The following is a 17,075-nucleotide window of genomic DNA, read 5'->3' as shown; positions in this document are numbered from 1 at the left end:
AGCGTGGCGTTGAGGTCTGTGTGCTATAGATAATGCCAGTATGGCAGAGAGAAGAGGAAGATGGCTCTATCTCTGACTGCGTTTTCTCCGCTAACCTTGCATTATGCAGTTTTTGCATAATTCTTACTGAAGTCATTTTTGTAAAACAATAGAAAATATTCTGAAATGTCAAGATGCTTCTTAGTGACTGCAACGTGAATTACAAGGTATTTTTAAGCCTGGGTCCTATTTTTAACATATTTGGGGGTCTAAATGACTGGTACAAAAAGCTGAACACTTGAAGGGTTTCTAAATCTAACCAGTTTGGTCTTGATCGTGCCTCTAACCTGGTTTTTCAAGATCATTTTGAATTTCCTGAAGAGCACCGGGCACACTTGGTGTTTCATGTGGGAACATAAGGTTTCTGTTTAAAAGAGACTCCCAGGCTCCAAACCAACAGCGTGCTGAGAGGCTGCAAAAAAAAAAAAACCTGCTTTTAAGATGACATCTCTATTTCCTGTTCCTCTTGAGTTCCATCCCACACCTCTCATCGCATTTCATTTCACGTCTCGGTGTCTCATCTCGGAGCATCTAACAACGTAAATAAAACAGCTGCTCAGATCCTTCGCCGTCTGCCCTGTCAGCCACCCCACTGCTAACACATTACTCACCTGAATAATGCATGATGGGAAACAGGAAGTGGAGGTGTCAGCAATTACACAGTCTTCATCCCAAATGAGAAGGCGTGACCTTACTCTGTCTCCCCGCTCCCTTTTTTCCTCAATATTCCCCCTTTTTTTTTTTTTTTTTCCCACTGTCCCGCTCTCCTTTCTGTTCTCGCGTGTGCTCATCAGACTCCATCCTTACTTACAGATCTAGTCCACTGTCTGTTATATGTTCCATGCATCACTTTCATCCTTGCATCCCTTGCAGGAGGTGCTCAGATCTCTGTAAATCAGACATGTCCCGGCACGCAGCAGCTTCCTGCGGGACCGTCAACAATGTGCTGGTTTAGCTCATCACGTCCAGCCATGCATAAATTTGCACACACACACACACACACCTGCAAAGAAGACTCACACGGGAAAAAGAAAAGCGACAAGGCATCATCTGAAAATAGTCAATTCACTTCAGATATGAAGTCAGACAGACAAATGTGTTTTTACTCTTGAAATTAGATTTCGTACAACAGTATTGTCAGAGGAAATCTTGTCCCCAAACTTATTAGCCATTAAACGTCTCAGCAGCGCATTTCAAAGTCTCAGTTCATTGAATGTTTTGTTTTGCTGTTTAGCAGCTGAAACACATCAAGACTCAGCAAAGCTCAATACATCTCTTGAACAAACTGACAACATGATTCTGTTGCCGCTGGCGTCCCTGAATTCTGCACAATTGCATTTGTCTCGCTCGTTTTTGTTTTTTTTTTTCTTGGTTTATATGTGTGTCTCCAGACGGTATGTGCGTAACATCTGATATATGTGTGTGTGTGTGTGTGTGTGTGTGTGTCTGAATAAAAATGTGTAAATAACTCAGTATGCCAGGGTCTGTTTGGAATCTGTAATAATGTAAACATGCAAAATCAGAATTGCTAAACAATTTGGCACTTTGCTCTAACATGTCATCTATCTTCCTCTCTGTCTTCCTACCCCTCCCTCCCTTACACACACACACACACACACACACACACACACACACACACACACACACACTTCCTCACCCTCCACCCCCTCTCCCATTTGCCCCGAAGGTCGATGTGTGTGACGCTGGTCTTCAGTACGAAGGGTCAGAGGTACCTGCGGGTGGGGCTGGCTGTGCCTCTCTTTGGTTCCCTGTCCTGCCTGAGAGCCATGGTGGCAGAGGAGGGCAACATCTCCCCGGACCAGGTACACACACACAGGAACAGACACCAGAGTGACCCCCCTGGAATTAATTTAGCCGCCTCACATGTTGGGGGAAAACCACTGAAACAACATGTAAAATAGCTTGAAACAAACACAATCCACTGAAAGTTGAACAAATGTCATTTAGAATATTAACGATGGCTGCAGTCCACTTACGTGAGCCATGTCCAGGGCCCTGGCACGGTGCTGGTTGAGTGGCATGGCTTAGCGGGACACTTGAGCTGCTTTCTCATATGAACACAGGAGATGGTCTGTGTCAGATGTGTTCTGACTACTGGTTAGGTGAGGGTTGGGGGAGGACTCGTCCGTAATGATGACTGTTTTTGTGTGATATCAACACTTGTGAAAGAGTGTGAATCAATACACAGGCAATCAGAAAACGGTACAAAGCAGCTACAGTCCATTCAACGTTGTCACCACAACCACTCACTCGCTGTGCTTTCTGCAGACATCGACCTGCTCTATTCATGACCTGAATCAGATATTACACGGCCTTTGCACTTGGGAGCTAGCAAGGTCAAGTCCGGTTGATGTCCGGTCCAACTAATTTTGACATTTGCCTTCACACATACAGCTCATCCGAGTAATGTCCGGAGAAGTTCATGTGCATGTGTGAACACAGCTTTAGTGCTTTTCCTCCTATAACAAGTACAAATGTCTTCTGTGAGAAATTAAAGATTATTTTAAGTGCATCAATCTTTTTTTTTATAACCCAGGTTTATTTTTTCTCCAAAAATTCCAAACATTTGATGCTTCCAGCATCTCAGAAGTGAGGATTTTCTGCTTTGTTCTCTTATATAACATGTAAAATTGAGTATCTTTGGGTTTTGGAGTGTTGGTGAGACCTCACAAGCAGTACAAAGACGTTGCTTTGGGTTGCAAATTTAGAAAGTTCAACCAGGAAGTAACTCTGCAGATATGTATGTACTTAATTCAATCATTATTTTAACACCCACCTTTGCTTTCACTTTTAAATAAGATAATAGAAAAAAATAATATGGTTAAATGAAAAAAAAGGTACAAACTCAGGTAAAAACAAGACGTGAAACAGAATCCTCAGTTATATCAGGGTAACACTTGAATGCATGCACACATTTAGCTGAAACGTCACAGAGAGGAAGGGTAAAAGAAAAAGGTTCCAGAGGTTTGTGTTCATCAGTCTTTCACCTGCTCTACAGCACATGATGAACACTGCTGTTTTTTCTAAACCTGCATCTGCGCAGCAGAAACAAAGTACACCTGCATGTTGATTCAGATGCATTTGTGCCACAGCTGTCCCATGATCTCTGCTCTGAAACACACTGTACACGTCTTAGCTGTTTGGCCCTCAGTGTCTGGATGTAATAATGTTAGTAGTTGAGAGAGGGATGATGATTTTCTCTGTCAGTGTTGATGCATCACATTTTTTCTGTGTGACGTCTATGATTTCTCTTTTTTTTTTTTTTTTTGTGCAATCATAGGAAACATTTGGGGACTGGAAGCTTTTAGCAGTCTTGTGCAATTCAAGTTCCCTGTTGAATTGTTCTTACAAACCAACTTAAGACTGATTTCTGTTTCTGTGGTTTCCTGGTGAGGAAACTCATTTCAGTTCGCAGAGTGAGATTCTCTCGTTCAGGCATTGCACCTCCTGCACGTCCGTGGTCTGCCCACACGGTTGCATTCACTTCCCTGGCAGATTAGACCTCTTCTCAGGACTGTGCACGGGTGTCGACTCTGCGCTTCATCAACATCTCCCACTCTGCTCTGTTAGCTTTGGTGCATTTGGGAGGAAAACTTGCACCTTTATCACTCTCATGGTTCTGCTCTTAATTACAATAACCCGTGGCAAAAGCAAAAAAGCAATTCGTAGCCGCGCACACACACACACACACACACACACACACACACACACACACACACACATTTTATATATAAACTATACAGAGTTTATTATATGGATACAGATAAAATGTATGAAGCACACTGTCTGCTCCACAGCTTCCTGAAGTGATGACAGAGTCAGTGTGTGTGTGTGTGCGTGCGTGCGTGCGTGCGTGCGTGTGTGTGTGCGTGCGTGCGTGCGTGTGTGTGTGTGTGTGTGTGCGTGCATGCGTGCTTGTGTGTGTGTTGGACATCCATACTAAGCTACTTAGTCGTACCACCTTCATCTTTTCGATGTCTCCCTCTTCTAAGCGGCTGCTAAGCTCCTGAGCCTGTTTTCAGCTGTGTCATTAATTCTCTTCCATCCTTTTCATCTCTTCTCACTTTTCATTGATTTGTTTAGATTCATTTTTATTTAAGAACTCCTATACAGCATGTATTGTCCATTTACAGGCGTGCTGAAACATGGTGATTAAATCAAGGGTCACTTTTCACAGTTTGTGCTTAAATCATCATCTGTTATTATGATTAAACTCACGGTTTGATCTGTTTCACCTCTGAGTCTTAAATCATAATGTATATCAATTTAGAAGTGCTTTGCTGTCGCTGCCTGCAGTTTAATAATCCTTTCACACAGATTCTGCACTTTCAAACCATTTAACAGGACACATGCCGCTCAATCACAGACGAGTATTTTCTGTGGTATAAGGTACATCAAATAAATAAAAAGAAACCCTCTCAGCCTGCACTTCAAATACTTACAAGCTCAGAATATGCAGCAGTGTGAATTACATGGCTCTCCTCACTTAATACAATTTTTCTGTTAGACTCTGTGAAGATCTTGACTGAAATGAAGAAAGAAATGATGAAACTAGGAAAATACCAAAAAAATAAGACATTCTGAAAAAAGGAAATCCTTAATCTCATTCCCTTTGCAGATGTTTTTATTTTGATGTATTTCGTTTGCTAAGTTGGCTCTGATTTTGCGCTTGTTTGAGAAATTTCTCTTCGTCTTTTACAAGCTGCTTTAACTGGTTTATTTCTCGAAATGGAAAACAGCAACCTTTGATTCAAACACATGCAGTTTTATTTCCTCTCTAAACTTGCCCGCATGCAGTACCTTCCTCGGTTTATTTCAATCATACATCTATGCAGCTTATCACAGTCGAGCCAGTTCTGATACCAATTGGACTCAATGTTGTATTCATTTTCAGTTGAATTATGGATGAAAAAGGTTTTTTTTTTTCCGTCTCTTGTGGGGGAATCTGGTTTACAGCACCAGGAAAAAAAAAAAAATCTGGTTCAGCTCTGCGAGCATCGCTGGAGGCACGTCTGCAGGCGCAGAGGTTCACAGTGTCTGTGTTGGCTCCTCTCTCCAGGTCATCCTCTCAGAGTTGTACTCCACGGGGTTCCAGCGTTCCTTTGCAGATGACGACGATCTGACGGCAATCGCGGACAGCGACGTCGTCTACGCCTTTCAGGCTCCTCCCCTCTACAGTCGTGGAGGCTCCACCACACCGCACTCAGGTAGCCATGGTAACAGGATGTCTGTCAAAAAAAGGGTGACACTGACTTTTTAACTCATTTAGTTTGTTCTCATTTCCATCTTTCTCCTCTCTGGCCTCCCTCTGTCTCTCTTGATGAACTTGCACTCACTCGTTGGCAGTTTTGACTGTTTTTGAGAGCCCTTACGTTTCATTAAGCGTGTTGTTCACAGGCAGACGTTTTCCTTTGGTAAGCAGAGGCACAGCGTCTGTAATGTGCTTTGCATTCTTCCCCTCATTCTGTTCTCTTATGCATGACGGCACACAAACAAATTAAATGAAATGCCATGTCTGAATGCCAGCCTGGTGCATCACGCCACCCTAAACAAAAAGTTTTCTTGAGTCGCGTCTCACCGGGACGAGCGCCGACAAATGATTAATTTATCTGAAACTCTGAGACATCATCAGAACCGTTTCACTCCAGCCTCTGAAGATGACACCACACGTCAGAGTCAGAGTGCTCTCCGGCTCTTGCTCTCTCTTATTTTGTTCATAAGGTAAACAGCAGCAGAGGTGCTCTGTCTCCTTACTCTCATAAAGCAGAGATGCAGGTATGAGATTGAGTCAGTCTTGCATCATCACCGGCCTTTAAAAAGCCTTTTTGTCTGTTCAAGATGCTGCCGAAAGCACTGTTGACATGAGAATGAGGGCGAGTGTAGTAACACACAAACACACACACTTTGTATGAAACATTACTCTGACTCTTCCTACAGTGTTCAACATTAAAGGTATAATATAATGATCACTGAAGATGTAAAAACCATTGAAATTTGTTAATAATAATAATGTTAAAACTGTTTATTTACAAAATATATAATCAAATATTTTCTCTTGCCTGCTGTAAGCGGTAGTGTTAGTGATTGCAGGCTGATGTTACACACCAGCTGGAACGTCGTAGCACCGTTATTATTACAAGCAACATCTGATAGCAAGGGAGCTCATCCTCTCATAACGGGCATACATACAGGATGCAAAACACATTTCAGTGAAATGGAAAATGACTTTCTTTGATGAGATTTCTGTAGTTTTAACTGTAGCAGCTTGGGCACTGTTCGACTGTGTGAAACACGCAGCAGATTTCTGCCTGTCGTATCCAGTGAGTTATGGAATTTATGTGAAAAATGATCAGCGAGCTTCCAGGTGCTTAGACAACTTCTAGTGGAGTTAATGATGCAGGCGCGAGCATCATCCTCTCAGTGCGGATGGATGGGCAGTCAGGCTGTGAGGTTAAACATTCAATCGGGGGCGAAACAGGTTTGATTTTTCATCTCTCGGGCGGCCTGTGTGAGCGCTCGTATGTCTCAATGGCATCGACTCTCCAGTCGCTCCTGTTCTCCAGCAGACCTTCTGCCGGGCTGTGGAGGAAAACAGGGCCGTAGATCTCTGGTGTCGTACGAGCGGCGCTGCTCTATCTGTGACGGTCCTGTCACGAGTGCCATGTTTGAAAGCCACGCAGCAATCACAGATCAGTGTTAATGTCTGAAAGGGGCTGAACTGAGTCATATTGCCGCTGCGCGTGTCAGGTCATTAATAGCCCGCTCTGTGGGTTGGCAGTTCAAGTCGTGGTTAGCCTTTTGCCCGCCAACCTACCTCTGAGTGAACGCTTTATGGGGGTTTTTGTTACCTCCGAACAAGATCGGCATCAATAATTCACGTGTGCTCAAAGTGCTCGTGAAAAATTAAGACTCCTCGTTGTCTCAACAGGAGGCCTTTCTATCGTCACTTTACACATTAAGAACAGTGAGAGGGAGCAGACACATACAGCGTGCTTTCACTCATAGAAACACTGCTAACACATGCATGGATAAGCACACACACACACGCACAGGCACACACACGCGCACACACCTCTACTGTGTCAGTCAAGTAGGTAATGAATCCATGAGAATTACTCTGGAGAGTCTAATAAATACATAGCCCTCAAGAGGAAACCTTACGCACACGCACTCACGCACACACACGCACACACACGCGCACACACACACACGCAGAGGAATATGCTTGTAATGAATCACACTTAAGTGCTCACTGGGAAATGTGACTTCCATTCTTGTGAGCAATCTAATGAAAATGATGAATGGTCCTCACCTCGGAATAATTCATAAGATCACAGCGGAGCAGATTCCTGGATATCATAACTCCATTCAGTGGGATTGATGTCATGTTTTAGAAAGTGTAGCACGTGGATTTACACAAGCGTTACTGATGAGACCTCAGCGTGGCATTATGGAGATAAAAGATGATGTATGGCCGTGTTTTCTGCACAATGGCGTCTTAGTGGGGAGGACCGTCGTCTGAGACGGCATGCAGACGGCGTGATACACAGAAAGTTTTTACAACGAGCGTGATTAGATTTCATGGTCTGAAGCATCGTGGGAAAGAAAGTACACGGTGCCTTTTTTTTTCTTTTCTTTTTTTTTCATTTTACATCTCTTTGTGGGTTATTTCAGTTTTGGTTATCTGTCATCACACCAGGTCTGATGACAGTAAAACTCCACTGTTGTTGATGCTTCATCATGGCGTCAACTAAAAGAGGCTGTACTGTTTGAAGCAGTTGACCATTATTACAGTCAGTGGGGTTATATAAGGCCCGTTTCACTCCGAGGAGGCCTGACTGTTCAGTGTAGTCTGCTGTATGTCATACTGTACGTAATGACCCTCTCTCTGTAATTTTCAGATCAGTTGCTATGTGTCAATATCACCTGTGTGTGTGTGTGTGTGAGAGAGATTCTGTTTATGCACAAGCCTGATGAATGTTTTTGTGCATTAAGTTGACAAGTTGTTTGACTTGGTCCTCATCACATGTGTCAGGTAGTGCAGAAGTCTCTTCCTCAAAATAAACAACCCTTCAGCTCCAGTATTGCTGCTGTCCATCAGGCTCTTTGTTTTCCCGGCCATGACGAAAGAAGCATGGAAAGCCTGTAGAGCCCAAAATGTCATGAAAAAACCCACGACTCACAAGACAACACCCTGAGTTGAGCAGTGAGTTTGTTTGGCATAGAAACTGACATTCGTGAGCTTCATTTTGATTAATTGTTTTTGATTAAAGTCGTCTTTATAAATGTGGGGAGAGGAATGCGTATGCATATTTCTGTCTTTGTGCATAGAGGGTTTTTTTGCATGTCTTTAATTGTGTTAACTTCTCTTATTGCCGTTATTAACTCATGCCTGATGAAACACACACCGCATAAATGTTCCACCTTTACTGAGGAGGTTCAATTTGTGATTTTCATACATCATAAATGAGACACGTGAAGATGGCTAATTTATCTCAGGTAATGATGTGTGTTTCCACATCATATGGAAATTGAGTTATGTCCATAAAATTGGATTTGTGTAGCCGTTATAATTGTCACATCAAATAAATGTTTTTCCAAGACGATTAAACATGAAACCAGCGAGTGTGCTGGCTCAACAACCCGTCACGTCCCATTTCACTGACTGACTTTTTATTATTCTGCTGAAATTCTTTACTAACTTTTAGCAGTTCACACAGTTGTAGTCATTAATTCAGTGACTTTGTAAATTAGCCAAGTTCGACTGTAGCCACACATTTTACACGCTGTCGTCAGTACAGCAGTGGCAAATGCAAAAGGTGGACAACGTGTAATAAACCGGCAACTGAAACAGGAAATTTAACCTTAATGTATTCTCAAAGAGGTTATATCAGCACGCGGCAAAGAGTGGTAGTTTTCTCAGTGTGAAAGCAGGCAAACTGATGTCCTCCCAGGATTGTCTTTCTCTCTCTGTCAGGCCACCCCGGCATGACAATTGAAGGTCACTTGACAGCTTGAATGGTGACTTTAAAGCAGTGACTTGCATGGCACAGCTCTGCTCAGAAATGCACTTCGTGTACTGTCCTCTTCAGGCTGGGAGAGAGACGAGGGTGGACGCGCTGAAGATGTGCTTTAACAGCAGGTGATGACGAGGAGTAAGGCAGATTACCACACAGCAGAGCGTCGAGATGCAGTGGCAAGTCCAGATGATGATTTTCTATTGTGATACGCCGTTCATCATCGCAGCCTCTCGCTCGGGCCACCTCTTCTTTTTCCTTTGTGATCCTGAAAATGGTATTTTTGCCATTATGTTATTGCTGCTCCAGTAGGAGAGGATACAAACGAGGCTGCTGCTGAAACACACGTGTTCAGATTCAGATGATTCACCTCGCTGTAAACCAAGAATAATAGCACTAGTAGAAAATCAAAGGCTTCGCGCGGTGTGTTGGTGTCTAATAAGATGTCAAACTCATGATTGTTTTACTCACACTCACTAATTTCCTCCACTCCCTGAAATATCACGTGCACACCAACGCACTCTCTCGCACTTTTGAACACAGTGCTATTTTCAGTCGGGACATAAACAAGAATAGATTCACCTGCTTAGTGGCTCAGTGGCATAGTAACTGCTCACAATGGCAATGCTAACATGCCGTTGTGAAGCAGGTAATAATTACCAGGTCCGCCATAGTTTAGCATCTCAGCATGCTATCATTTGCTAATTATCGCTAAACACAAAATTCATTTGGAATGCCATTAGTTGTGCTGGTGTTTGGTTGTGTGTCAGAGTCTTGGACAGCTTGTGAATTTGTAGATCTGTAGTGTCTTTGTGGCTCTTTTTGTAAAAGATCTGTTGAACTATATTTTGCCTATGATTGAACTCCAGGCTCTCCTAATTTGACTGTTTTCCCCTGTTGTCTTATTTGTAACTCAGGCTGATTGTGGTGAAGCCAAAGACAATGTCCCACATCACGGACAATAAAGTTCCTAACCTTTTAAATTTTGACCCGTTGCTCACACCAGAGGAAAAAGTCAGGGTCACCACAGTTGTTAGAGTTGATCCTGACGGGAACATGTCTGAAGCAAATGTCAAGCAATCCATCCAATAGCTGTCGAGACATTTCGCTCGAAACCTCAGATTTGAACCTCACGATGGCCCTAGAGGGAAACTGTCTTTCCAGAATTTCATGGCAAGCCACATGATACTTGAGCCGCGCCATCAGCAAATATCAAAGACAAAACAAGGCACAATCCTTGAAAATGTGCCACTCCTTTCTAACTGCTGCTCAACTCTGTTTGCTAACATAAGAGGTGTGATATTATAATGGTCTGCGTAACTGTCACATAACACCAAACATTGTTGCGGGAGTCACGTTTGTTGAAATGTTCTCGTTATTATCCATTCACCAGATTAGGCACTGAGAAGTTGCCTAGAGGCCGTAGTAGGAGGGCATTCGTATTTAGCTCTTGTCAAATATATTGTGCAAATGGCCTCAACTTGTCCCTGATTCTTGGCTTATACTTTCATTCTTTTGTTTTTGGTCCACATCACTTGCTGGGAGAAGAAATGTGATGCTGGGAAAGAAGAGGAGGAGGAGGAGGAGGATTGCTTTGCGTGGGTGCATGGCAGGGATTGATATGGACCAATGAATAATGAGTAGTCATTCATTTAATAGCGTGAAGACAGGCGTAGATAGAGAATGTAAGCCTTGGCGTCAAGTGAACTACATGTCATGTTTTGTATTTAGTGATGCTTTGGAGAGTTTATTGTGTGCTGGGAATTCCTCTGTCGTCATAACCCGCTGTGTATTTCATTTTGCGTGAGCTGGACTTCCTCGACTTAATCAGTAAACGCTCTCAGGGATATTGGATCAGCGCCGCTCCCAGGTACAATAATGAGGTTTTGGATGTCGAGGAAACGGCGGCAGGAGGTCTCATGATGGAAAACACTGAAAAATCAATTAGGTCAAAAGCGCCACAATAGCGTCCTATTTCACCCTCAACAGTCCGGGCAATTTGCACATAAATAGAGTGATAAACTCCGTAATGCTCCACAAAGAAAAAGACTTCCCACTGAATGGAAGCTCGGGAAGCTTAGCGAGCTAACTTTGTGCGATGTTCGCTTGGTGCCCTTAAAATGAAAAAAGTAAAGGCCAGACTCAGCCACGTGTCTCCAGGATAATGGAGAAGATGATCGAGATTTGAGTGGATTGAGAGACACAGGAAGAGACCAAGTGGGCCAAAAGAGAGAGAATATGTGTGTGTTGTTTGTGGTAGAAAAAGGATTTCTCAGTGGAGAGCTGTCAGGCATTGACTCACACACACAAACAGCATCTGCATTCTTTCTTTCATTCTCCCGTCCGTCTCGTCCACGCACACTTTTAGGACAGTGTGGCTCCACAAACAGCGCCCTCCAGCAGGTTATTGAGTGATCTGGTGCTGTCACGGTCAACTGCGGAGCTGAGGGCGAGCAGCTGTGTCGTTGCCCTCAGCCCATTGACGGCTGTCTACAGTTGGAGAGTCAGGCATTTCAACACTACTCTGAGGTGTTTATCTGGGCCGTCACGTCCTTCCATCAGCGACTTACAGTCAAGGTATTACTTCTGCCGCAGTGAACACACACACACGTACACACCGTCATCATTTACATGGTCAGCACGGCAGACAGATCACTTCCCACAGTCACACACTGTCAGTATCTTTGAGCGTTTTTTGCACGTGTGATTCTTGTTTGAATAGCAGGACATTAGCTGTCATGGTCCTGGGGTTTGCTAGGTTCCTGTTTTATTTTGAAATACGTACCGCTGTGCTTGTTTCACTAACTTCCTTTCGTGCCTTCGTGAATCGTGTTTGTACCGTGTGACACGTGTGGCATCCTTTTTCCGAGTGTTGTTGGTTTTTTGCTTAGTGTTCATCGCCTGTTTTTGGATATTTTGGCTCTTGCCTTCTGCCTCACCCCTGTTAGCCTTTGTACTTTTAACATATCAGGTTTATGGTGAACTTGTTAGCAAACAGATGCTTGTTCACACATCCAGCAGTTACAGAGCAGCGTTGTAATCCTTTTGGAGTCCTGTTTGTGGCCACCTGATGAATCTAAGTCCAATATTCTGTCTTTTTTAGCTCTGTTTTGGCCTCTGCAATAAAAGTATTTAAATCCAGTTGGAAATCATTTATAATGTAGGGGTCATTTGTTGTTTTGCAAATAACTTTGAGAGCATGGGGTCATAAATTTTGGGCAACAATGGATTGAAGCTAACCTGCTCCTCTAAACCGACTATTTTTCAGTATAAAAAATGTGAAAACTGAAAATAATAAGATTATATTACGTTGTATAATGGACTATTTGGTATGTGATGGCAAGATTGGCACACATGAACATACTGCCACATGTGTCCTCATGAACGTGTGCATAAAATAAATCAACTCATACTGAGACAAAGACATCCCACATGCAAATTCATCCATGCAAAGCACACTTCCTGTGTAGTTCCATTAAGGCAATTATAGGCCCCCTAAAGCAAACTCAGTGCAGAAAAGTAAAAATATTCCAGGAACATTCACAGGGGACCTCCTGCCCCTCCAGTAGATTTCATCATTTAAAATAACCTGAAGAAAATGAAGGCAGAAAGAAATTTGGTGTGTCTACACTCGGCGCTGTGATCATCACGACTGCCTCTGGAACGTGTTCTCAAAATCATCCGGGAAATAACAGCTACACTCAGCTCAGCTGCCTTATGCAGAACAACACAAATGGTGCATAAATGCTTGTGTGAGTGCCAACTTGAAAGCTTCCTCTGCCCACAAGCCCGTTAAAACAAAAACTGCAGGATAACTCGCAATACCTCTTAATTGCGTTCAAGTGAACCAGTCAGCACGGCAGATGACACTAGATGAAGCCTGTTAAGAAGTGTCCTGTTTTTCATCATCCTCTGTTGTTTTGTCCTCAGATCCTCGTTTGTTGATGGAGTCTAAACCTCTGGTTGTACTTGTTTTTGAGGTTCTGCTCATAATAAAGCATTTTTTATCCTATTTATTCAGCGACATCAACAGCTCAAATGTTCAGCACTGTGGTGTGGACTTTAGCACGGCGTGCTGCTGCACTAATATTTGAGACGAGATGTAACTCGATGCAAAATACCATCTTCCATTTTGTTTTTCCTTAATCCGAGCTGGCAGCAGGGGTATTGTGGCTTCTGCATAACTCTGTGCCTTCTTGTAACAAAGTGGGAAGCGCAGTGGGAAGATGAGCCGGGTGCAGTTGAGGGATGGTGGAAGAACGTGAAGAGAAAGAGAAGACATGAGAGGGCAGCATCAGGTGTATTTAGTTCCTCCCCTGCTGCCTCCTTAATCTGTCATTTCGCTGCTGGCAGAAAGCTCAGGTGCTCTGCTGTCAGCAGGGGCATTTGTGGTCAGATGGCTGTTTGCTGCCAGGACCTCTGATTCGTCCAAGTCCACAGCCCCCTGGGTATTTTTGGTCAGGTGTGTGGATTGCACTGGCAGGGGTCACTCATTTGGTCTTGAACCACTTGGGAGTGTCAGTCCCAGTCAGTATGTAGCCAAAAATCCCCTTTTTCGTCCTCTTTCTGTTACACAACTCAGGCTATTTTTACACTTTGGTAATGAACAAACAGAACTGTTTGGGAAAATAAGACGTCAGTGTCAAAAGACTTTTGCCTCTGGTGGAACAGCAAATTATGATTATCTACTCGAAATAAGGCTTTATTGTGCGTGTGCTTGGATTCCTGCAGAGCAACGGGACCGTCGAGAGCACAGCTCTGACTGATGCAGACCCCCGTCGTCTGTTGATTCACTGCAGGAATTAACACTGTCACCCTAAAAATGTTTGTATTCAATAGCTCCAAGTCATAATGAACCACTTTTGCCTGAGCATCAGTTAGCAGACAGTCCTCACACACACACATACACACACACACATATCTTAGATGGTACAAGACTGTGTCTATGTGAAAGCTAACCATCGTCCTAACAGTGTGTAGATGTAGGAATGAGTGTGAATGAGCACGGCGTGTCCTCCAAGGCACAAAACATTTCCATCACTCACCCCGCAGATTTGAAACACACTCAAAAATCTCCCTTATTAGTGATTTTGGTCACACTTTACATCAAGGTGCACATATTCACCATTAACTCGTTGCTTATTGGCATATATATTAGTAGCATATTGGCTTTTTATTAGTTATTACAAAGCACTTAATACTTAATTATGGGGGTTTGGGTTATTAAGGGTCAGATTATTAAGATTGTAATTCATGTACAACAACTTCTTTACTATCAATAAGCAGTAATTAATTAATTAATTATAATTAATATTGTTATTGTGACTAATAAGGAGCCAGTATGCTACTAATATGCATGCTAATGCTACTACGTCATGGTGAACATGTGTGCCTTGATATAAAGTGTGACACTGATTGTTTTATACTCTCGCTTCCTTCACTTCTGAAGCTGAGAGCTGATTCAGCCCAACTGAAAGCAAAATAATTAGATAGTGGCAGGAGCACACTGTACGTAATGTATACAGACATGTGCATACTGTACATAATCATCCTCTCCATGTATGTATATTCACTCAGTGTTTCATAACTTACAGAGTACAGATAGATACAGATGCACCTATTTTTTTCACATATTTGTGTGCGTTACACTCCTCACCATTCTTTATTCTTAAACGTTCTTTACCTTTGTTTCCTCGGCTTTATGTTGCCTCTTAGCTGTTGAGAGCAATCAACAAACAAATCAAATTCCTTGTATGTGTACACATCCTGTACTGAGCCACTTCTGATTCTGATAAACAGTTTGGCTGGGAGAAAAGAGAGCATAAGATAATACAAGAGGAAGAAATTGAGGCCGGTGAGGGAGGAGAAGAGCGTGCGTGCCAGAGGAGGTGTATTATCTTCTTCTTCAGGGTTGAACTGTTTAATTAACGCCACCACACTTACCACCTCCAATCTCAGGAGTGATTTCTGCTTCTCGTCTCGCTCTCGCTGCTCTTTCTGTATCTCTTCCTCTTTCTCGCTCAGTTCGCTTGCATTCACCTCAGTCTCAGTGTTTATCTTTTAATTAGAACCAGCAGATTACAAACAGATTCCCGCCGCAACCGCCGCACAATAAACGGTTCAATATCATGCTAATTGGTTGTCAAATCAATGCGTTTATGAGAGGATGTTCAGCTCGTCTCCCTGGCTGTGAAGTCGTCTTGTCTCTGTACTTTCTTTCCTTTAATTCACTTTGGGAATTGCTTTTTTAAAATGAGCCACAACTGCACTTTGCTTTTGCCTCTTCTCGCTCTCTTCTCTTCTATCCGCTCCACTCACCTTTCTCTTTCTCCCCTCCCTCTGTCTTTTTCCACCCCACTAACACTTCTCTCCGTCTGTGGCTCTCCTCTGTCCGTCTCAGGGAGAGGAGGTGAGAATGAGAGTCTGGCAGGAGGTTCTCCCAGCGCACCCAGGACATGTGGGCGAAATCACACTACTCGCCACGGCCCTTATATTGCTTTCTGGCTTCGAAACTGCCACGAAAATGCTGGGCTGACTTATTGTAAAGTCATTCAAACCTTTATCCTACTTCTGTTCTGTTCACTACTTACATAACGTCATGACCTTTCTGCTCCGTCCACTGTTTACAAGAGATTGTCATGTTTTAAAGTGAAGTTATTTATTAACACTTGAATTGAAATGCTGAGTAATTACTAAGGAATAAATCAGTCAAGATTACGCCAAGAGTTGACTGTAAAAGGTGCTTTATCGATTAATCAGAGGGTTGATAGTCGGGCAGCATGCTGTACAGTTTGAGCTGGAACAAAACCGCCTGGTGTTTTGCTTTTCAGCCTCCCGAGTGAAAGTCTTTAAGAGTGAAAGGTGAGGTGAGGATAGAGGGAGGGAGTGACAGAGACAAAGAGATGGGAGATGAATTGGCCCTCTAAAGGGCAGCTGATGTGCATAAAATGTCACATCAAGTGGCTCCTGTCTGCCAAGAAAGAGAAACATGAGTTAGTAGCAGATTAGACAAACATTAGTCAAAGCTTCTCCAGCCTTCTGGGCTTGTTTTAACAGTCAGCACATTCATTCTTTTATTCAGATATTTCGTAACCACGAGGTTAAGGTATTTATTTACTGAAATTCCAGTTGTTCGGCACAAAAATGGGCCTTTTCTTTCTTTGTCTCTGACGCAAACGCTTCCTCTGAGCCGGGAGTGTGTGTCTGCGTGTGCGTGTGCCTTAATAATCTGTCTGCTTGCTTTTGTGAAGGCGTTACATCTAAGCTTTACATCTGTTCTCCCTGGCTTTCCTGCGTGTTTGGGTTTGTTTTGTGTGTGTGATGTTGGAGGGTGGCAGTGATTAATTGCACAGTAGGGTTTGAACAAGCATTGTTTAATTAAATCCTCTGATAATGTCAAAGTTTATGTTTCCTGGGAGACAAGAGGTTGGGCCTTCTGCATTCCCTCAGCTGTTACCCACAATTAATCACAGCGTGTGTGTGTGTGTGTGTGTGTGTGTGTGTGTGTGTGTGTGTGTGTTATTCTCCTCACAGCACCTTGAGGTAAATAAGAATCAAAGGTTGATTCTGGTATAATGAAAACGATGTGAAAATGTTTTCAGTGTAAACGTGTCACAGTCGATGGAGCTGTTTTATAACCCCGGTCCATTCAAGTCCTGCCCCCCAGCCTTTGATATGAGTAACACTTTTATCAAATAAGTGCTTGATCGAGTGTGACATGACCAGCTCTCTGCCAGCTCTCTCTCTACTCCTGTTTCTCTGTCTGAGTTTCTGTATATTCAGTATATTATAAATCTGAACCTTACCAGAACTTCAGCGCTGAAGCTGAAAGCACTCTCTCTACGTAATGGCTTTTCTTCCTTTTGTCAGCTAATACTCTTTCCACTTTTATTCACCTCCTACACCCTCAAGTTAGACACATCGATTCTTCTTACAAAACTAATGGATTTGTACTAAATAACAACACCGAGACATCACTTTCCTTCATCGGAAACTGCA

At 43.1% G+C, this 17,075-nt stretch overlaps 1 protein-coding gene across 1 annotated transcript in view; it reads left to right on the top strand.

Moving 5' to 3' along the window:
- The window catches only part of usp43a (ubiquitin specific peptidase 43a), a 106,643-nt gene that overhangs the window by 49,804 nt on the left and 39,764 nt on the right, over nucleotides 1-17,075 (top strand). The window contains exons 5-6 of the mRNA XM_076727771.1: nucleotides 1,727-1,862; nucleotides 5,120-5,267. Coding sequence (XP_076583886.1) covers nucleotides 1,727-1,862; nucleotides 5,120-5,267 — 284 coding nt within the window. The remainder of the gene's footprint in view (nucleotides 1-1,726; nucleotides 1,863-5,119; nucleotides 5,268-17,075) is intronic.

This window comes from Chaetodon auriga, chromosome 4, assembly GCF_051107435.1.
Source record: "Chaetodon auriga isolate fChaAug3 chromosome 4, fChaAug3.hap1, whole genome shotgun sequence".
NCBI classification, from domain to species: domain Eukaryota; kingdom Metazoa; phylum Chordata; class Actinopteri; order Chaetodontiformes; family Chaetodontidae; genus Chaetodon; species Chaetodon auriga.
Note: the sequence above shows the minus strand (reverse complement) of the source record. Positions and strands in the feature narration are given on the sequence as shown.